The sequence below is a fragment of the Parus major genome, chromosome 8, assembly GCF_001522545.3.
Source record: "Parus major isolate Abel chromosome 8, Parus_major1.1, whole genome shotgun sequence".
In the NCBI taxonomy this organism is placed as follows: domain Eukaryota; kingdom Metazoa; phylum Chordata; class Aves; order Passeriformes; family Paridae; genus Parus; species Parus major.
Window position 1 is genome coordinate 2,884,263 of NC_031777.1, and position 23,040 is coordinate 2,907,302.

General features: G+C 44.3%; 1 protein-coding gene across 1 annotated transcript; it reads right to left on the reverse strand.

The window, feature by feature from the left end:
• Positions 1–2,125: 2,125 nt before the first annotated feature.
• FAM20B (FAM20B glycosaminoglycan xylosylkinase) lies at positions 2,126–22,816 on the reverse strand. Its single transcript, XM_019007714.2, has 7 exons — positions 22,286–22,816; positions 19,121–19,207; positions 16,752–16,861; positions 14,456–14,627; positions 10,609–10,800; positions 7,610–7,669; positions 2,126–5,588 (listed from the first exon to the last, which is right to left on the reverse strand). The coding sequence occupies exons 1-7, from the start codon at positions 22,660–22,662 to the stop codon at positions 5,357–5,359; spliced, it is 1,230 nt and encodes a 409-aa protein (XP_018863259.1). The 5' UTR covers positions 22,663–22,816; the 3' UTR covers positions 2,126–5,356.
• Positions 22,817–23,040: the final 224 nt, after the last annotated feature.

The following is a 23,040-nucleotide window of genomic DNA, read 5'->3' on the forward strand; positions in this document are numbered from 1 at the left end:
ATAAATTGCTCTAGCTGAAAAGGGCTTCTTAAAAGGGGCAGATGTTGCAAAATATAGATGTTGTAAAAAATAGATTACTTACATGTTCCAGAGGAAAAAAGAAAATTCTGAAGGATAAACTGACCAGCTCTTGGGATGATTTCATGATTTCTGGGATGTCAGCCCTGCCCAAGTGCAGCACACAGTAAGAACCAGAAGGAAAAACAGTTCTTTAGGAGGCCCTGGCACAGGTTACCCAGAGGAGCTGTGGCTGCCCCAGCCCTGGAAGTGTCCAAGGCCAGGATGAACAGGGCTTGGAGCAGCCTGGGGTAGTGGAAGGTGTCCCTGTCCATGGTAGGGGCTTGGAACAAGATGATCTTCAAGCTCCCTTCCAACCCCAGTCATTCTGGGATTCTGTCAAGGGGCTTAGGAAGCACATGGGATTTTTCCTTCCTCTGCTGAAACCCAAAGTGCAGTTTGCTAATCGTGAGGCGAGTCTCTCTTGAGGCCTGCAGAGCCCTGGAGTTGATGGGAGGATGCTCAGCTTGTCACTCATGGCTGGTTATTCCAAGCAGTCGGTCCCAGTGAGCAACAACACCTGATAAAGACTCCACCACCTCAGCTCAGGTGCTGTCTGAAAACAGCACCATGAGAAATGGTTATACCTGGCTTATTCCACACCCCAAAGCAGCTCGGGACAAGCAAACATTCAGAGGGAACCTCACAAGCCAGAATTTCATTTACAGGCTGTCCAGGGAAATGCCATGCACCCATCTTTATTTCCATACAGCAATTTCTTCTGCACATCCATCTCAGCACTCTGACAGAAGGCAGGGGGAGAAGAGCCTCTCTCCAGAGCTCAATATAACAACAGCTATGGATTAGATCACTGAATTAAAGAAAGATCTAGAATAAACAGTATGAGAGGAGTCCTCTCCCCTTCCTCCTTTTTTCCCCACAAAGTACTATATATTCTCCAGTCTTTTAAAAAGATTGAGATTCTACAAAGAACAAATCACCAGTCCCACACCTGGGATATATGAACTGAGGACTTCTATTCCTAATTTTTAGATTCAATAAAAAAATTGTAGGTAAAGGACTTGAGGACCTCAGGGAAAGTGCTGATTTTCAACCCCCTTTGGTTCTCCATTGGCTCAAAGTCGTTTGTGTTCATTCTTTTGTAAAAGTGCATTCATTACATAATCCAAAACACTAAAATCTCCCAGTTATACAAATTTGCACTCTGTTACTATGGCCAACCACTCCAAAAATACAAAGCAGCAGCACAACAAAGTGCTTGGAACAACAGCTCTCAACTGCCAGTTTCTGCCTGTCAGAACTTAAAAGCATCTCTAGCTCTTGAACTGTTCATACACAAGCAAGAATCCTGTCCCACTCCCTGAGCAAATTGGCACCTCAAAAATAGAGATGGAGGAAAGGAAAAGTTACTGTCAGCACACAATGCTAGGAAACAAAAAACCCCAGAACATCCTCCCCCACTAAACCCTCAAAATAAACCCCAGAAAGCAGCTCACACAGAATTCAACAATGCTGAAATCCAAAGTTGCAAGTGAAAAACTCTAGTTTAAAGAAAAGCAGGTTTGACACCACCAGTTCATGCTACAGAGCAGGTCAAAGATCCCTGAATTCAGAAGTGCTTCACCCCCTGCCTCTGAAACAAGTTGGGGCATTAAGAAAAACTCCTCTGCAGGCTGAGTAAAGCTCTGCTCTCAGGGGGAGCAGTGACCTGCCCCCCCAATAAAAGCTTATCCACAAACAGCTGCCAGCTCTAGAGACACCTCCCACAAGCCAGGGTCCATCCCTGGCTCCATGGAAGCAGCTCCTGGGACGCTGCCAGGGGCTCAGCCCACGTGCTCAGCAGAGGCAGGGCCATGGGATGCACGGGCAGAAAACCACTTCAATCTAGGTGTGTTTTATTTCTGTATTCCTTTGGGACACTCTCCTTATCAGCAAGGCTCTGGCAAACAAGCTGCATGTTTTGGACATACACGAGTGGAGAAAATGCCCCTGACAACCATTAGCAGAGGAGTAACTGGGAGACAGCAGCAGCAAAACACTTCAAACACTCAGCCCACCACATGTTGGAACGTGAGACAGACAGGGGAGGGAGAAAGAGACTTAGGCAATCTCTTGATGTTGCTTTATTAAAATCTTTATTCACACAATGTTGCTTTATGTGGGATCTGACCCCAGGGGATAGGAGTAGAAAGTCATGATTGCGTTGTGTTTGCTTATTAGCAACTCCATTTGTGCAGCAGCTCCCAGGGGCCTCCTCTGGCATATCCAAGAGGGGGATCTGTTTCCAGCATCTTGCTCCAGCTGCTGCAGTAAATAAATTACCTTCTTAATAAATTAGTACTTTTGAGTTGAAGTTTGTTTGGCAAGACACACTCCAGTTCATCAGCTGCTGAAGAAGAGCTGACTCAAGTGTGTCCTCCCCCTGATGGCTGACTTGGGAAGGAGGAGGTAAATAGCAGATGGCTGATGAGGCTCTTTAATTAGTTCTTGATTTCTGTGCTTCCAGTGCTCTGATATCATTGATAACCACGACACAACCAGTGTGTAACATCTGGGGCCAGCGGGGAACACGTGCACAGTGAACAAGAATCAGAAGGTGTCTCGAAAACCTCCTGGACAGAGCACCTGCCTTGCAAACAATGTTATTTTTCAGAGATTCAAGCAGACCCTGTTGGCACCTGGATGCTGCTCCTCATTTGCTTTGCAATGGTTACAACTTAAAATTTCATGGGGTTCTGTGTTCAAGCAAAACCATCATCACTGCCAAAAGGGCAGAAATTGTCACAAGGCCAAAACCAGATCTTACTGATTTTGGTTTAAGAGAGGAATTTATTTTTCTTTCCTACTGTAGAATGCTGACCTCCAGTAGTGTTTACAGCAACCAGAAGCATCAATATCACAAATAAAAAAACCAACCCCAAAAAATAACCATTTTCTTGTTTCCTTCTACTGACAATGCTGGACTTCATGCCCTTTGTCCACAAGTAAACCAAAATAAACCAATACCCTGCTTTAAATCTTTGACATTTATACTGGGGAAAAACTTATCTCGAGGTTCCACCTGACAGCAAAAGCTTTAGCTTAAAACAATATGTAAGTCCTCAACACTAATTCAATTTCAAAGGCTGAAAGACCTTTTTTTGAACCCATTGTTAAATCAAATGTAAATATCAAGAGTGATCACATAGAAATCAGAAATTAAATTTTGGTAGATCCCTCCCAAAATATTAAGAACTCATGATTAAGCTCAAAGAGAAGAATACACTTTTTGAAATGCTACAAGCCACGAACCATGTGTTTCACCATCTTCCCTTTGGGTAAATCATCTGAAATTTCCTGGGAAACAGCTTAAAATAGCACTTGCTCCTGCCCCACAGGCACCACCCACAGCTTCTAAAGTGTGTTCTGTTATCAGGTGATAGAGGTATGAGCTTCACAGTGTCCTCAAAGCTGGCTGTGTGTCACCATCCTGACTAAGAACTCCAGTAAATAACTCCAGGTCCCATCCCATCATCTCATTGCTCTGGGGCGCATCTGTGATTGTGGCCAAGTCCAGAAGAGAGCAAGAATAACATAAAATTACACCTCAGGTAAGCAGTCACATTCTACTTTCAAGATACTCTGCTCATGCAATGAGAAAAAGACTTCAGCAAAATAAACCAAAACCTGCATTTTTCAGATAAACTCTCTCTGACACCTCCTAGATCAGGTGCAGCCAAGGTACAAGAACAAGAGGCAGCTCTTTACCTGCCTGCCACACTGCACTTAGAGAAATCCTGACAGGAAAATCAAGGAAAAGGGCTCAAACTGACAATTTGGTGCTCTTGCTCTCAAGTCCAGTAACCTGTAATCACTTGGAGAAGGGAGCTCTTTCCTTACATTAAGGACCATGCTGGCTGAACACTGATGCAAAGCTGTTCAGTTTGGAAATAGTGATGAAACTGCTTCTCTTCTGGAGACACAAACTGAGACCTGCCCCAAGCTGATCTGTTTTATGACACAAACTCATTGGCAGCACAGGTGCTGAAGGACAACAGGACTAGCACAAGATGAGTGCTGCAAACCTGCCCTGAAAAAACAACTTTTTTCTATGGCAAAACCATTCATGAGGACCCCAGGATGACCATCCCAGGCAGAACACTGCAGTGGGGGCTGCAGGAAGCAGCTGGAGAAGGCAGAAAACCTCCTTGAAGTGGTCACAGCTTCTGAGCTCAGCCACAGGCAAACCAGGTGAACGTGGGACCCCAACACTGGTGTTCCAAGAACAGCAGTGCTGAGCTGGGGTCACAGGGAGCAGCAGAAAGCTCTCTCAGGTGAGATGAAGACAGAACACAGCTCAGGGCTTTCTGCACACCTCAGGTTTTTGCTGGTGACCGGGGAAGTCCAGCAATTTTTCCCAGTCCCACATGCCCAGAGGCTCCACAGCACTCAGGGCTCACAGTAAAGCAGCCTGACCTCGCTATGCAGAACTGCTTCCAAGGACAGATTCTGTCCTCCTCAACTACAAGAGACTGAAAATTGGGTTATAATGGACACAGGATTGCAAGGATATTTTCTCTACTCAGACCTTGCCAGACTCCTTAAAAAACAAGTGACAAGACACACGGAAACTTACTATAACCCCTTAATTATCAAGTGCTGTATAACCACCCTGTCCTCTCCTAAATCTCCAACCCTGTGGATAAATCTTTGATAGGACTTCAGCAAAAACACTGAAGCGTTATCACAAATGAGGCAACCCCTTTTCCCAGCCTTTTATCAAGGAAAAGCCAAGTGAGCAGCAGAGAGGTCCCCTCTCCCACCCCTCAGACAATCAGAAGAACATCCCACCCCTGGGGGGTGGCACAACTCTTCAGTCTAACAGTTATTTTATTCGCCCCTCGCTCGTTCTCTAGAGAAGCAGTAAAATGCCCAACCAGCTCAGAGCTGATTGTGTACAACCCTGAATCAGACAAACTCGCCAGAGTATAGGGGGAAGAGAAGGGGAGAGAACTGTACTGTTCATCTCTGTTTGTCCCCTCCAGATCAGTCCACAAAGGAGTTCTGTATTCCACACCAGCACCGAGAGCCGTTTCCATCCAGCGCGGCGCCCACTGCCGGCAATGGACACGCCACAGTGGCCACCATGGGGGCTGAGCCGTCCGAGCCCCCTGCCCACCTCTCACATCCAGCCCAAGGAAAAAGCCAGTGTCACCTCCCTTCCTCTGGCTCGGGAGCTTTCCTGTTCATGTCAGTCCATCTTGGCCACAGCCCTTCTGAACTGATTGTGCTGTTTTTCTATCGCTTTTTTGTTCGTTTGTTTTTAAAAAAAGGAGTTTCGTCTCGCGTTACGCTACGATTACAAGTGAGACAGAGTCATCCTGTCTTCCACCAGCACAACATCTGGCCCAAACTGGTCTGTGCACTGCTTCACTGTAGCCAGGATGCTGAGGAGCCGCTGGTCCAGGGCGTCCAGGTGAGGGTCGGAGAGCACAGGTGAGATGGGGTCATGCGACATGGCAGTTTTTAAGGCAGACTTCAGGACTCCGTTCTTCAGGTAATTCAGCCTGTTCCAGGTAGAAACCCGGATGCTGCAAAAGAAACAAACACACGTCACCACACCCTGGCCCAGCTGCATCCCACTGGGAATACCAGAGCCAGCCTCCTGAGGGAGCCTGGCACATCAAGAACGAAGACTCATTGCAGAAGTGGGTTTGGGATGGCAGGGTCCAGGTGAAACTGCGTCACAGACAGGATCTAATGAAACCTCAAAACTGAAGGTGATGAAGGATCAATCCGGTGTGACATAACTGATGTTACACAGGAACACTGCCAGCTGAGAGGACAGAAGGTCTTCAGTCATGACATGGTTTGGAAAGGAAAGAAAAGGAAGGAAAAAGTAACAAATTCAAACAAAGGTCACCTCAGGAAGAGCATCACTGAATAATAATGAATCACAAAAGGCAGTTGACCAAACTTGCAAGAAAGAGAACACAGCAGTGACCTTTCCTCTTCACTGGCCACTGAGCTTGTTTATGTCAGCCAATCTCAACTCTCATGTTCCATGAAGTCTCTTGGGATTCTCCCCCAAATCTTTCAGGGCCACATCTTTAGCACCCCTGGTCTAAACTCTTGGGTTTGATGGCTTCTAATAAAACCAGCAAAATAAGCAAGTGTTGTAACAAACCTACAGTTAAAACAATTACACAAATTAATTCTTACATGCCATTTGCCCAGTACCAGAAAGAAGGAATATCTGAAAAGCAGGAAATTGCAGAGTCTCTTACAGAGATAAACTTCTCCTCTGGTTGCATTTGGGGAAATCAAGATGACAAGGACTCCAGAAGAATCTCAACAAAGCAAAAAATTAAACTTGCATTTAAAATTAATGCAGGAAAAAGAAAGAATTTGAAAATTCTTTAGCTGTTCTCCATATGACTTTTAAAAGGATCTTGAGAACATAGGCCAGGTGTTCTGCAGCATTCAGGGAGCTCTGCTTAGTGCAAGCAGGATGAAAGCTCAGGCTTTCTGCAAAGTTCCCAGTTTTCAAAGATCCCAGATAATTTGGAAGAGAAAACCTTTCAAGGACAAGCTTCATGGACAAGCTCCATTTGGAAGGCTTGGAGGAGTTAATGTTGAAGTATCAGAGTCAGGAATTTTTTTTTCCTGTAAATTTTTATAGAACCCCATAATGACTTGAACTGGAAGGGACCTTAAAAAACATCCCATTCCACTCCCCTTGCCATGGGCAGGGACATCATCCATTAGACCAGGTTGTTCCAAGCTCTGTCCAACCTGGCCTTGGACATTTCCAGGGATGGGACCTCCTCAGAGGGAAGAACTTCTTCCCAATATCCCATCTAACTCTGCCCTCTATCAGTGTGATAGATTCCCCTTGTCCTAAATCCCTCTCCAGCTCTCTTGGAGCCCCTTTAGACACTGAAAGGGGCTCTGAGGTCTCCCCAGGGCCTTCTCTTCTCCACGTTGAACACCCCAGCCCTCTCAGGCTGTTCCAGAGGAGAGGTACTACAGTCCTCACAGCATCTATTTCCTAATGAGAAGTAGCAATGGCCTGGTAAGAGAGTGGACATGGAACAGAAATCATAAAGTCACAACCTCTGAAAATAAAACAGCTGAGAAGGCCAAACAGAAACAAAACTCTACAAAGAAACTACAAATTTTACTTGAGAGAAGCCCCCTGAGCAGGACTGCAGTTTTCTTTAGAAGCCACATTTGAAATGATTAAATTGCCAGACACGTTGGATCCTTCGCTTCTGCCAGGGAGAACTCAAGCTGGGATGTGAACTTTGATTTGTCAGGAGCTGGATGGGGACAGCTGCAGATGCAAAGTACCTGTCACACTGACTATGGATAGATGTGAACCAGTGACCTGGAGGTAAGACCACTTTCTGCAGCTAACCCTCCAATGTACATGAAAATGGATCCCTCAGCTTCTCAGGCAGTGACAATCCATCAAACAGACAATATCTCAAATAAGTACAGCACTGTGGACCCCAGCAAACCTTTTCAGGTTGCCAGAAGGCTCACAAGTTAATGATATTGCAAAGGACAGCAATTACATAAGTGAACAGCACCCCTGTGTTTCACTTACATGCAGCACTGATAGAGAGGAGCCAAAATGCTTCTTTCATCCAGGGCAGGGTTTCCAAAGCTGAAAAGAAAAATTAAAACTGAGTGAACCAGCTGAACTCCTAAGGTTGTTCTCAACATAAAGAGCTTTGTGAAGAACTCAGAGAAATCAATACTAGGCAATTTCATGCTCCAAGAGATCAAATAATTTAAATTAAAATATAAACAGGCCATGACCAGTCACAGATGTAACTCTCATCAGCATCAGCTAAGCAGGTAAACAGAAGCAGCACCAGCATACCCAGTTCTTTATCAGACCAAGGCACCTTAGAAAGGCATTTCAGAGGAGTCTAGAAATGATGCAGGGGTGAGGAATAAGTGGTATTCTGGGCATGCAGAATGGGAGCTTTGTCTGTCTGACACAGCTGGGCAGGGAAGGAACCAAACAGCAACAACCAAAGAGCAACAGTTCACTAACAAGGTGATCAACTTAAACATTTCAAGCCAGAAGGCTTCCACAGTATTTCAAGCTTCATCTAAACACATGCTGAATCTATTTTTCATAGTTTCACCTTCCTCATAATACTGTTTTCAACTAAGAACTTTCCCTTTGTCTTGGGTTGTAATGCAAGATGTAACCAAAAATCTGTATTTTATTACAAGCTGTTAAAACCAGGTGTGGCAGTGTTCTTTTTCTCTTCCATGACCCAGCCCTCAAAACTCCAGGGGGATCTCTTCAGTTAATGGGCCATTGGGTCTCACTGCAGGACTGATAAAATGCCATCATCCCATGGGGAGATGCTCCACCCAGGGGGAGGAGCCCAGCATTCCTACCTGGATATAATCTGAGCCTTGGAACACCACAGCCTTTCTTCCTCTGGCCCATCTACACCACCCCTGGACCTTCAGAGAAAAACTACATCCTTCCACAGGGTCACTGCTTCAACAGAACCACATCTGCCACTCCAGGAGAGCTACAGCCACCATTTAATTAAACTGCTACCAACACCCTGCCCAACAGGCTGTCAGCTTGTATTTTATTTTACATTTCCTACTAAGTTGCAGGTTTTTTTTAAATTTATACATACTAGTAAAGAAGTGTTATTCCTACTCCCATATCTTTGCCTGAGAGCCTCTTAATTTCAAAATTACAGTAATTTGGAGGGCAAGGGTTTACATTTTCCATTTTAAGGGAGGCTCCTACCTTCCTTAGAGAACACCTGTCTTTTCAAACCAAGACATCCTTCAATAAAGATGAGTTGCTGCAGGGGCCTGGCATTATTCTACTCAAATAATTCTGTTATTCATAGCTTTAAAAGTAAATAAGTTCCCAGGGAAGTGGTCATGGCACCAAGGAACATCTGCTCTTACTCACATGGTTCAGTTTTAGGTAGTCCTGTAAGAAACAAGGACTTGGGGTCAATGATCCTTAGGGGTCCTTTCCAAGCTGAGATCTACCATAGTTCTATGAAAAACTGTTCCCTATCCATTATTTCACAGAAATGTTAAATTTTATTAAGTGACTAAATAAATCACTTAAATTTTCAGGAAAAAACAACTTACTGTCAACCTGCAAAGCCCCACCAGAAATATTTTCATAATGTTACAGGAACATACCATAACAAAGGGACTTGACCTTCAAACTTCCAGTGACTAATCCATGACCTTCCTTCCTCCTAGCACGTTGTCAGTGAGGAACAGAAAGAGCATTTTTGCCAAATTCACCTAAAGCAGCAGTAATTAAGCAGTCCCAGGGTGGAATGCATACTGCTGTCATACTGGGGTATTACTGAACAGGCTGATGACAGGAAGGATGGATGGAAAGATGGAAGGAGGGATGGAATCCACTATACAGAAGATAAATGGGAAAAGAAAGGTAACTCCAGGCCTTCCAAGGTCTCGAGTGGTGTGCAAAGCCTGAGCAGAGGCTGCCACAGGAACTGCTGGTCCTTCACAGAAGGGAAACTCACTGCCATTGCACATGGGAGTGCCCACCAGGAAAATAAATAATCCTGAATTGCTGGACTAAATTATGAGAAAGGCAAGTAGATGATCTTTATGTTTTTAGGAAAAATAAATCACATTGTTATGATTTAAACAAGGCTGTGTCTTCAATATGATTTTTAACCTATAGTGGACAACATACAAAACTACAGCAAAGACAGAAGGACTCATATTCTAAACACATTTTTAAACGTTTTTGTTTGGGTAAGTTAGTGTCCACATTTAGAACATCATCATATTTTGCTTTCGGTATCATTTCTACCTCCACATTAAACTTTCAACTTTTTGAAGTCTGAGTAGGCATATCAGAAGGCAGGGAATGCCAAATTATTCAAAAACACATTTTGAAAAGATCTGCTTTTATTTCAGTACTCACTGATTGGTGATAAATAAAAAAGCTTAAGTTTTCTTCCATTAATTAAAAGCCTAAAAGGAAAGGGCTTTTCTGGGGATAGGAGGAGACTGCAGCAAAGCTTTCAAAGTTGCTTTGAGAAATACTGTGTTAATTGGGGAGCTTCTGTAGCTTGAGCAAAACTTTGCCAAGACAAAAGAGTATCTAGAGCACAGAGCAGAATCACAGAGTCCTAGAATGTTGGGTTGGGTTAAAGCTCATCTTGTTCCACCCCCTACCATGGGCAGGGACACCTCCCACTAGACCAGGGTGCTCCAAGCCCCATCCAACCTGGCCTTGGACACTTCCAGGGCTGGGGCAGACACAGCTTCTCTGGGAAACCTGTGCCAGGGCCTCCCCACCCTCAGATGGAAGAATTTCTTCCTAATATCTGATCCAAACCCACTTTCTTTCAGTTTGAATCCACTCCCCCTTGTCCTGTCAGCACCACAGCCTTTCAAGGACCCAAAGACTTGGTGAATAATTTCAGATAAAAAAGAAAGACGATTACAAAAGATATTAAAGAATAAATTTGCGAGAGAGAGAAAACAGAGAGAGACAGAGCAGATAAATGTGTGCCCTTGCTCTCACCACTGCCAGGCCAACAGGACAGTCCCCAGGCTCACCTTTTGGCATTATCCAGCAGGATGAGCATGCTGGCTCCCTCATCATCCTGGAAACTCTCGTAGTGGTGCCGGTCGGCGTTGCCGATCAAGTAGTCAAAGATGGCCGTGTCGATGATGTCCAGCAGGCGCGGGCCCGAGTCGTACGGGGACGTTTTCTTCACGGCGTCGCAGTAGCTCTCGTCATACTCCCACCTGCAGCCAGAGAGGAACCAGGCAGCCCTTCAGGGAACCACCACTGCACAGCAACAGCACTTAGAGCTGCCCTCAGTCATCTTTGAGTGCACCAAGAGAGGGGAGCAGCCCAGGCTAGACCAAGAAGGAAGAGCTTGACAACAGTGTTTCATGAGAGAGTAAACCCTGCATTAACATCCCAGCCTATGGAGCAAGCTGTAGTTTCAGCTCTAAGATACACAAAGATCATCTTCCTACGGAAAACAAAGTCAGAGTCTGCTTCCTCACAACTCCACAGTGGCCAGGCTGTCTTGTGGGAAGATTACTGCCAAGCCTTTCCTCCCTCAGCTTCCCAAGGAACACTCCAGTAATGTGTCTGTTTCCACTGCCTTGAGCTGTTTCCATCTGGCTTTCCAACCATCCCCTTCCTTTTTTCTTTCTAATGCAAATACCCTCCCTGTGGTTAGTAATGAGCCCCTCTGCCCCCTGGAGAAGGGCTTCACAGTGCTCACTCTCCTTCACTCACAGCTGTCTCTTTCCTCTCCTCTTTCTTTGCAGAGTATCTCACCTTCTTCTCCACTCACAAGATTCAAGCTTCCCTCTTATCTCCTTCTCCAGGTAATCTTGTAACATGGATGTCATGTCTCAATTCTCCAAACCTAGGATTTTAAATTTTATCATTTTCTTCTTTACAGCTTTCAAAGCTATTCAACACCATCACCAAAACAGCCAAATCTCTGGTGTATATCCTTTCCATCTGTCAACCTAAATAACAAGGACATCTTCCATGTAAGGAATGAAACAATCCTTCACAAAATAGCACTTAAATTGGAAATGCCTTAAACCATCTGTGATTTGGAAACAGAGATGGAGGAAACACAAGCTGGGAAGACTTGCTGACATGCTCAAATCTGCAGACAGTCATAAAAGTAGGAAGATCAGAATCTAACTACAACTGCCACATATCCCACTTCATCTTCCAGTGGTCTGAAGCCAGAGGTCCCAATATCCCACCTTTCCTCCAGGTATCCAAATCAGAGAGGTTAAAAATTTATCTTCTCAGTGTTTCTGACAACAGTTCCTTAAATGCTGTGCCTAAATCCCCCTAGGAAGAGGGATTAAGGTCCAACTCACACTCAATGTGTAGCACAAATCCACACAGGAACAGTCTCAGAACCTCTTCTCCTTGTTCTGGATACACTTTTTATGCTGCATCTCGCTCTCCCTCAAGTGTTTCTTTCTCTCTCATTTTACTTCAGAGAAGTACTTTATCTTCTTGCCACAATTTTTCAGATAAACTGTGCTCTCTCTCCTCATTTTCCATGCAGTCTTTCAAGAGAGACTTTTATTCAACACTCATTTCTGATCATTTATATTGTATTAGCACAGGCCTTGGAAGGTCAGGGATTTTGTCTATTACACCTCCATTAAAAATTACAAACACTAATGTGCCTCTGTGAATTATGTTCAAAAGGTCAACTCAGAAGAGTGGCTAGAGCAGGGAAAAATTCTTATAGTTATTTTTCCACAATTACCAGGCACAGAAAAAGGAGAGCATGACACCAAGAAACTTTAGTTCTGATCTCTCAATGTGAAAGGGGCAGCATGACAATGTAAAAAACACCAGAAACTTGTAACCTCATTTGAAGGAGGCAAATGTGCGTTTAAATACACCAAACATCAAATCAGCAGAGGAATCAAGATAAACCCCTGTGTAAGCAGGCAGGGTGTGATGAAAAGGAGACTCTCAATAGGAGGAACACCTCCAAGAAATGCATCCCATTCATTACTGCAATGTACCATGTACTGAACACAGCTGATTTTGACCTGCTGGGGAAGAAAAAACATCTGCTGCTCAAAATTCAATCTGTGCCTTTTATACTCTAAAACAATTCAACAGAGCCTTTGGATGAGATTCTGAGAACAATCACATCATTGGAAATCAATGGATACTTTAGATCAAGGACTGAAAATCTCTTCTAATCACTTTCAAGTTCAAGACAGACTTGGAAAAATTTACTGAGCTCAAACCCATTTGTTCTGGTCATAGCAAACACATTCCCACCTCAGGAACTCAGATGTGTTACATCTATTGTAGAAAGCTGCTTAACAAAAGACAAATGTGGGATTTTGCATTCTTTACATGCTGAGCATGGTCACTAAATACTGATGGCATTCAAAGCAAAGCCAGGGTGTGTTGATTTGGCACAGCCTGATTTTTTGGTGACAGGGGAAGGCCACAGGAGTGGCTTCTGTGAGAAGCTGCTGGAAGCTTCCACCATGGCTGACAGAGCCAATCTCTGATGGCTGGCAGTGGAAGCACGATGAGTGAGTCCCCAGTGTGGAACCTAGACGAGATCAACTTCTCGCGCTGCGGGATCTTGCAAGAATCTTTGAGTTAGTGGAACTTGTTGACAATGGTGCCTACTACAAGCAGCAGTTTTTCTTCTAGTCAGAGAAGAGGAGGAAGTGAGGACATGTGAGGGAGAACAGCATGGAGACACCAAGGCCAGTGGAAAATAAAGAAGGGGAGGAGGTGCTCCAGGAGTTGGAGCTGAGATTCCTCTGTAAGCTGTGGTGAGGACCATGGTGAAACAAACTGTCCCCTTGTAATGCATCAAGTCCATGGGGGATGCAGAGATCCACTCACAGCCCTTGGGAAAAGTTCTCATGGTGGAGTGTGTGAATGCCAGAGAAAGCTGTGATCCAGTGGGAGACCCAACTACAGAGACAGAGAGAGAGGCCCCTGCTTCCAAACTAGAGCAGCCTATCCTTAAAACACTGCACCCTGTGGACAAATGACCCACTCCACAACAGTTTTGGGATGACTGTTTGCCCATGGGAGGGACCCCACAGCATAGCAAAGGAAAGACTCCTCTCCCTGAGCAAATGGAAAAAGTTCTCAAGTGATGAACTGACCAAGGCCCCCATGCCCTGGCTCCCTGTGCTGTCAACGGGAAGGGGCTATGGGGAAAAAAAGGTGTTTCAAAGGCTTATTTTACTTCTCATTATCCTCCTCTGACTCTGTTAATAATAAATTTACTTCATACCTTTAAATCTGGACCTGTTTTTCCCTTAGAGTGTTTTTTTTTTCTCCCAGTCCTTATCTTAACTCATGAGCCCTTCATTAATGCTTTTTTCCCCTCTCCTCTCTCCAGCTGTAACAGAAGAGGGTGAGCAAATGACTTTCATGAGTGCCTGGCATTTGGCCAGTGTCAAACCACGACACAGGGCCTAGCTGAAGTCAAACCAGTTCCACAACTCTGAAAACAAACTACAAGGATCATGATATTAAGTATGGCACTGTACTACCACATTTCAGGGGCCACAGCATCAACAGAAGGTCCAGTGGAACAAGAAACAAATCTTAGCTTGCCCACAGACAAGATTTTCAGACCTTGGAGTGACTGCACTGTGGAGTTCTGTTCCAGCCAAGATACAGGAAAAGGACAGTGCTTAGTATTGTGGAAAACAATGAAGATGTTTTTTTTGTTTTCTCATTTTTATTTAAATTTTATTCTGGACTTCTTGGCACCTACAGCTGTACTAAGAAAGCTGTGGACACAACTGCAGGTTGTGAAAGCACTTCATGCTCTTTAATTAACCACTGTATTTGTGAGGGTCATTTTAGTGCAAATTACCATCTATAAAGAATAACACTGCCATGTTCCCATACCTGGCAAGTTTTCCCTCCCGGTAAGTCCTGCCCCAGGGGTGCCGGTGTTTCTGGAGGGGCCAAACGTCCGGCAGCCACAGGGTCACTGAGCCCTCCATGATGTCCCCGTCTGCACAGGCTGGCTCTGTTTCCCGACAGTAGTAGCACTTCCCATAGAAGCAAGTGTTGTTGCCTTAAAAAGAAAAATATTAAGAGGTGTCAAATTAAGAGGTGTTAATGCAAGGAATCCCGCTGAAAGTCAGGAGCGTGTTGTTGCAGAGGAGGCTGCCCCATGACAGGATTTCAGTGCATTTGTCTTTGTGCTTCCTGTCTCTGAGAGGGAGAGGTTCAAAAGAGATTACACACATCCCCTCATTCAGAGCAATTAAAGAATATGAAAAGGAAAGAGCAGTCATACTTTCTAATGACTTTATCACTCTGAGAATTAATACAACATTACACTATCAACAGGTTTTTGTGATCCTTTCGTAGTCCTGAGGACCCTGACTTTGCAATGTTAACACTGCTTGTTTTTCACATTTCATACTTCATGGATCAGATTTCCCACTTATTTGAAAAAGCTGACCAAAAAGACATAAGTGAAAAGACACATGGCAGCACTTGAAGGGATTTAGTGCCCTGAGAACTGCCACATATCTCAGCTACTTGAGCTGACTCAGGAGAGGAGACAGAAACAATTATCACTCTCACATGATGCAGGAATGGAGATCTGTCAAAGCTTCATCAATGTCTTCTGACAGGAGAGGAGCAACAAAACACTGCAGCCTTTAGTCCACTAACACTGACGCATCCTGTAGCATTAAGTAGTCTGGAGCAGTCTGCATTAGTAGTTTTAGTCTAACCTTTTCCATTTTTCCCTTCTTAACCCACCTTCACTTGATCCTCACCAGGTTAAATCCAGTTCCATTCTCACAGATGTTCTTCCAAAATATTCTTCAGATATGTCTCACTTGGTTGTGATTACTCTCTGTCCTTTTTTCCTTTAGTTGTACCTCAAATATCCTCCCCAGAGCAGGCCCAGCTCTCCAAAAGCCATATTCTTCCCTTTCCATCCTCACACATTCCTGCCTCTCAGCCAGCACTCCTTTGGAGCCCTCCATCCAGACCCTGTGCTCCCAGTATCCCATCAGACAACCTGAGGATGTCAGAGATTATTACCAACACAGAGCTTGCAGATCAGATCTCTTATTTGTATGGAAACCTTCAAGTCTCTCTTCCCATCCAGGGCCTGCAGCAGGTCTAACAAGAGACAGAATTCTTTGAGATTCTAGCTGTAATTCCAGTAAACCTGCACTGAGTATGAATGAATTCTCTCTTCAAAACCTCAGGAACTTAGTCAAATTTGGCTTGACAAAAGATCATAACTCCTCCACAGATCCACCCATTTCTTTAGCTCCTGCTTTGCAGAACAGCAGTTCCAAGGAATCTAAGGAGGAGCAATGAAAATTTCTGGAGCCTTACTTCTCAAGCCAGCACTGCTGCTAACGAACAGCTTGGTTACCTTGGCTGAAATTGGAAAATGTAAAGCCTGCCTGAGGCTTGTGAATGCCAGCAGAGTCTGGCGAGGCTGAGCTGAAACTTTCATCTGGAAGTTGCACCTTTTAAGTGGCAGTGTCAGGCAGCAGGTGAGACTGCCAGCAGCACTTCTAACAGGAATGTTACCAGAGGTAAGGAACAATCATCTCTGGAGCCTTCTGATTAGGAAATGAAACAAACAAACAAAAGAGTAATAATTGGATGGTTTATGAAAGCCTGAGGGAGTTAAGGCTGCAGCATAAGTAATTTCTTGGTGCTTAATGACCACCTGGTAGGAGTTCACATTAACAGCTTCTATTATGTGCCCTTCACAGCATTATTACTGTAAACAACACAGGGAAGTTCTGCCATGTTTGGTTTTAAGTGCTCTGCAGGCTCTGATGCAGCACAAACAACATCTAATACCAACCAGTGTGTCAGCTCTATAAATTATCCCAAATCACCACTCGCTTCACATTAAATACAACGTTATTCTTTTCAGGTCTAATCACAGATTTTTCTAACCATCTCTGACAGCAGAGAGAAAATTCTTACTCAAAACATAAAAATCCCATCTGTAACAGCAGCATGAGGGAACACTATTTGAACAAAACCAAGTCCTCCTCCCCCGCCAAACAGGGTTATCCAAGATCTCTCCTGGCACAGAAAGCGCTTCCTGCATCATGGTTCACTGTTCTATAGCTGGGTCAGGTTCTCATGGCTTTTTCCCCATTGAGCTTTTTTCCTTTCCTGGGCAGCACAGTCCATGGAATCCACTTACCCACAGTCATGAAGGTGCCCAGGAGCTGCTCTGTGGCCACTGGTTTGATCTCTGTGCGCAGATTCACAAACCTGCCGACCACCAGCGGGGCTCGGCGGAAACCCAGGATTCTGATTGGGGGGGAAAAAACACGACCTGAGAATTTGCAACATCGGCAGCAGTTCAAAATTATAACAAAAAACCCTCACAGTCTCTGTCAGAGATGACAGAGACCAAAGAGTAAAGCTGAAGCCCTGCAGCTACCTCCTCTCTAAGTAAGGAAATTAATTTTTCTTATGTGCCTGGATGTTAAACTTGTTTTATAGGCCATCAGTGACACTCCTTTATTAAAGCATTTACAGCAGAGCAACAGAGGATGCACCATGCTCCAACTCTCAAAACTCAGACCTCACACCAGGAATATCCATCATGTGTCTGAAGCAGTAAAACCATATGGTCACCTGGAAAGATCATTTTAATTTGTGGGAACCACTATCTATTAAAATGTTATGCTTAAGCCAAATTCAATGACACTTGAAAGCAACCAATCCAATAATTGTTTTGTTTGGCACAAGGAAGGAGAAGGGGATAGAGAATGGTAGAACAAAAGGGAATGCCTGAGAAGTGCCTGGAAAAACAGAGGTGGGAAGAACAACCATAAAATTTGGAGTTACAAGATCCAGGTTCCACTCCCATGCCTTTGGTCTGTGACCACAATTGACTCGGGCATTTGTAATGGAATTTTAAAAGTGCTTAAAAAAGAACAAAGATCAAAGAATTGTCAGCCCCAACTCTCTTAATGCACTTTTGACACCCTTTTGATAGCCTTTGCATCTCAGAAAAAGATCCTGAAAAGGCTCTTTTGGAAAGAGGACAACTGACACTCCACAGATGTATTGGGACAGTCACTCCAAAAACTGAAAAGGATTTGTTTTAGATATTCAGTGAGTAAATCCCCTTCTGTAAGTATAAAAATAACTCTGAGAAAGTGCAACACAAAATGTCTGTCTGAACAAGTCATGTGCATCAGGACAAAACTCAGAGCCAATACTGAGCTATGCACAGCCTGAGTTGTTTCTGGTGTTCCAAGAAAACAAGCACAGAGCTGAGATGTGGAAAACCTGCCCCTGTATTTTCAGACCCACAGCTGAGAGGCCACAATCCTGGAAAGCACAGCCTCCCCATCAGTGGTAAATACACAAAATGATCCAGGGTTCTTCCTGAAACAATGGCATCCTTGGTGTTCCTGAAGAATAAAGAGGTGCAGAGCCACAGAGAAAGGCCAGAGGAAAAAAAGCACAAAATCATGACCAAATGGAGAGCAAAGAAGTGTTAAGTGGGATTTGGACCCTGGAAGAGGCTCTGATTGAATGTTCAATCACCACTTTTTCAGGAGATCTGAAGCCTGTATGCTTCTTGAAAGCACAAATGGACTGACATCTGACAATAATAATAATACATTACCTTTTTTTTTTGATCTTAATATACCCTGATTTTGGCCCACCAGCACAAGCTGGCTGTAGCAGCCATGGGTGTTATTCAACTATTTATCACCCTAGATATTCTAATTCTTCCTAGAATTACTGATTCCTACTGTGAAATGAGTTCCACAGGTGAATCAGGACTAACAAATATCTCTGTCACCATCTACGAGTTTAGTCACAGTGATAAGGCTCTTATCTATGTACTGAGAAACCTCAGTTTAAGTTCAACCATTCTATCCTTTGTTATATTTGTCCCTCATTACTCCTTTTCTCAAGATTTTAATTGTCTTCACCTCCAAATCTTCCTGTGAGGAAACAGAGACTGTGCTCATTTATGTTATGTGAAATTGCAGCCCTAACAGCATTTCCTAACTACTGACATTCAGTGTCTGGTGTTTTCTGTCCTATTCTTTGAACATCCTATAATTTTCATTTTTTCCTGTAATTGCACCTCCAGCACAGGTCCACAAAACCACCTGGGTACCCCAAGCACAATTAATATATGAATTGCTGGTTTTCCTCTAGGATGTACTGGTTCATATTTAATCTAGACTAAACTGTTAATCTTGACTTTTTAGTGCACCGGACATGAACTCAACACATACATTTAGTATTTCAGACTCTTCCACAGCATTTGGCTAAGCTCCTTCTCCCCTGTAATATTAACCAGAGTGGATTTAGGGCTCATTCTCCTCTCCAAACTTTACACAAGTATCTAAAATATTACACTCTTGGACAGATCTTAGAAATTAAGTTTCACAGAATAAGCTAATTCTTATTTTGGCTTCAATGTAGTATATGGGCAGGTTAGAGGCCACTCTCATCTGAGGTGTATTCTTCAAAGAACTCCTTCTTTCCTGGTATTTTCCAAAGGCAATAAAACCAGCTAAAGCAGTAATTCCATACCTATCCAAGTGAAAGGCTGCCACTTCTGCGTTGTGTCTGTCGTAGCCAGCGTAGGGTTCTCCTTCCACTATATAATCCCTGGCATATCTGCAATTGAAATAAGTCAAATGAAGTGAGTCTAGGTAGAATTCCTGACAATTTTACTGTTCAGAGTAACAATTTAATAACAATTTAATAACAGTTAAAGAGTCTCTGGGTCACTTTCCAAGTGACTGCCAATGGAAGAGGGGAAAAACATCAATGAGATTGAAGTGTCCAGACTGTTGAAGTGGTAAATAAGGAGGAAAGGTCATTGATGTACAGTGGTCTCCAGAGCTTGGGAAGCAGTTCACATTCCAGCTAATAAATTTTAATCCAACCATATGACAAATCACATATTAGAACAAAAAGCACAGACCCTGCTATGGAACAGGGGGCTATTTATACTGGAAAGCAACAATTCCACAAATGATTTTGGGGTTAGAAAGAATTGCACATTAACAATTCTCAAATTCCACAATCTTATATTGTGGAAGAGATGGTAAATGCAATCTTTAGTAGATAAAGAAATCAGCAAGAGTGAACCAGAGGACAATACTGGGTATAAATAGAGCCTTTATTCTGGCAGAGAAAAGACATAATTAAAAAATAAGCAGAACTAAAATTAAAAAATAAGCAAAAAAATAGAAATTAGCCACTCATTGCAACAACACTGGTGTATTTTGGTGAAGTGCAAGGCTTTTTGCTCCTTTTTTAAATCTTTTAGTAGATGGTACTTAGTCAAGGCAAACACCAATTTCTCAGTTTCCTGACACTTGGATCAGTGCAGATCCTGCTTTAGCACCACACTGCAGCTGAGTGTGAAATACCACAGTCAATACCAAGCAAATGGGCAAAATGCAACATGCTTTCAAATAAAATGAGATTCAAATTAAGTTACCTATTTTCTCATTTCCCTCTATGTATCAAATTGTGTAAACTGGATTCTTTCCAGCAGAATTTGTGTTCAAGCAGTAGCAACAACAGCGTAGGAGAAGGCACAGAGCTGGACTTTGATGTTTTAGCCTTGCTCAGGAAGGATGTGGTGTGAGAAGACAGTCCATTTCCCCAGCCTGAGCAAATGCTTCAGCTTCTCTGCATGGCAGCTCAAAAGAGAATTCACCAGTGCAGGATTCCTGCCAAATGGGAGCTTCCAGAGGCAAGCCAGCATCTTCTGTCACATATACCACCATATGTGATGATTGCAAGTATTATTTGTTAGTAAATTAAGCTGAATTTCAAGTAAATTTGAAGTGAGACAGTTAATCCCCAGAATATGTCCTCGAAGGCAGGTATTTGGTATGTACTTAACAGCTGGCTTCTGGAAACATGGTCACTTTTTGAAAGCTGCAGAGCTGGGATTTTTTAGTAAATCCTGACCAAACTTTTTGTTTCCATGCACAGGAGGCATCTAGTCCTTTCCAGAGCAAAAGTAATGAGGGAATTCCTTCTTCCCCAGCTGGTAAGTTTGCTCAGAACTGTTTTCAGCAGTAACTTTGACAGCTTTCAGGTCCAAAGCTGGTTAAATACTCTCCTGCAGTGCCAGAACAGGACTCTGCCCACAAGACTGGCTACTCAGCAGCCACAAACAGAACATGGGTCTACCAGGATGGCCAAGGCCACCCTCTCTAGTGCTCCTATAAATACTCCAGCTGCATGTGTCCTTGGTGGAGCACGGTGCCTGTGTTTGCCTGCACAGACAGGGCTTTACAGAACGCAATTTAACGCTCAGTGAAACCCTTGATTGCATCCCCTGACACAGAAAGCTCTGTGGGAATGCTGTGAATCCCCAGTGCTTTCACTGAAGGAGATGACTCTTGTACCACCAGGACTTTGTGTGCAAGGCTCATGCTGCCTGGGCCTGCAGGGGAGCTCCAGCCAGAGCAGGAATTGCCTGTTCAGAGATTTTTGTCTCATTCTGGAATCACAGACTGGCTTGGGTTGGAGGAACATTTCGTTCCAATTCTGCTGCTGTGGGCAGGGACACCTCTCACTAGACAAGGCTGTTCCAAGCCCTGTCCAACGTGGCCTTTGAACACTTCCAGGGATGGGGCAGCTACAGCTTCTCTGGGCAACCTGTGCCAGGGCCCCACCACCCTCACAGGGAAGAATTTCTTCCCAATATCCCACATATCCCTGCCCTTTATCAGTGTGAAGCCATTCCCCTTGTCCTGTCACTGCAGGCCCTTGTCCCACGTTCCTCTCCATCTCTCTTGAGCCCCTTTAGGCACAGGAAAGGGCTCTGAAATCTCCCTGGAGCCTTCTGTTTTCCAGGTGAACAGCCCTAGCTCTCTCAGCCTGTCTCTGGGCAGGGGTGCTCCAACCCTCAGAGCATCTTTGTGACCTCTGCACTTGCTCATCAACAGGACAGGAAATCGTAATGCTTGCCCTGCTTAACCCAAAATCCTTTTCTGTCATGACACTTCTCATTTGCAGTGAATTTCCTAAAACACCTGGCCTTACTTTTTAACATCTTTCTTCTCCTTTTCCCCAAAGACAAACAGTTCAAAAAGCTTTACAGTTAAGACTCTTCAGAAACATTCAATCATATCAAATTTTTCTGAGGATCACTGTAAACCAAGGCCATACCAAGGAGTTATCACTATCCTCCATTCTTAAGTTCCTCCTCCAGGACTCACCACTGGCAGGCAGGAGGCTCAGGGGCTCTCACTCTGACCTACCCAAACCATTTTTACAGCCTACATTCAACCACACCAGACACACAGATGTACTTTTAAGACCACTGCCAAGTTTTCTTCCTTCTTGAACTGCACCCTCCCCTGGCATCCTGACACAACAAGGAGACGAAGCTTGTCTCCAAACTGCCAGAAGCTGCACTTCCACGGTCAGGAAGATATGGCTCAGAAACATCAGGTCTAACCAACACTCCCTCAGGACTGAACAGTGATTATTCTTTCAATCTAAAGACAGGCTGTAATGAGCATCAAGGCTGTACAGCCTGAGAGACAGCTGGCACAGCAACACAGTGTTACTAGAGCACCAGCAAGGCTCTATTCTGTCTCAAAAATAACAGGATGGTCCTTCCACTTATAGAAAAATTCACTGAATGTTGATGTGACAGCATGGAGGAAAAAAAAGTACATAAATAAAGCAGTTACTAATGCAGTCATTGAAAGCAGTATTTACCTCTTGGGCTTGAAGACGACCTTCTGTCCTCCTTCAAGTATCAGCAAAGCTTTCAGTTGCGTCCCTTTGTACCCCACATCAGCTTTGACGATCTTCTTGGTGGTCATGGCGTGCATGACAGCGCCCAGCTCGGGGGTGTCCTCGGGGTACACCTCGCGGGGCACCACCCACTGCGCCGCGATCTCCCAGGGCGACTGCAGCGTGTGCTCCAGCCGCGGGTCCAGCGCCACGCGCAGCCCCGACAGCATCCGCTGGAACGCGCGCTGGTCCTCCCGGTTGGCGGCCGACGTGTCCAGGTTGTCGATGAGGAAAACCTTGGTGAAAATGAAGATGACGAGGAGGATGGCCAACAGCACAACTCGCTGCTTCAGCTTCATGGTGCCCTTCAGCCCTTCTCCCCTGACCCTTTCTTCCGAGCGTTACGGGAAGTCTGTTGGAGATCAGGGTGAGGAAGGGGATGTTAGTTGATGAATTTCATGCCTAATTTGCATTGTAAAAGATGTCTCACCACGGAAGCATCTCCTGGTACCCCTAAAAATAAACAAAACACAAACTTACAATCCCGCAGATCCCACCAAACTCAAAATCGAGTTTGTGCTTGGAACATAAACCTGCATTCGTGGAAACTTGTATCCTAAAGCCCGGACACTTCTCATAAAACACACTGGGTTTGCTGCCTTCCTGCAGCCTTCCTGTGATCTGCATGGAAGGGGAAATTGCCAGATAGCATCTCTGCACAGCTGAAATCAGAGCAG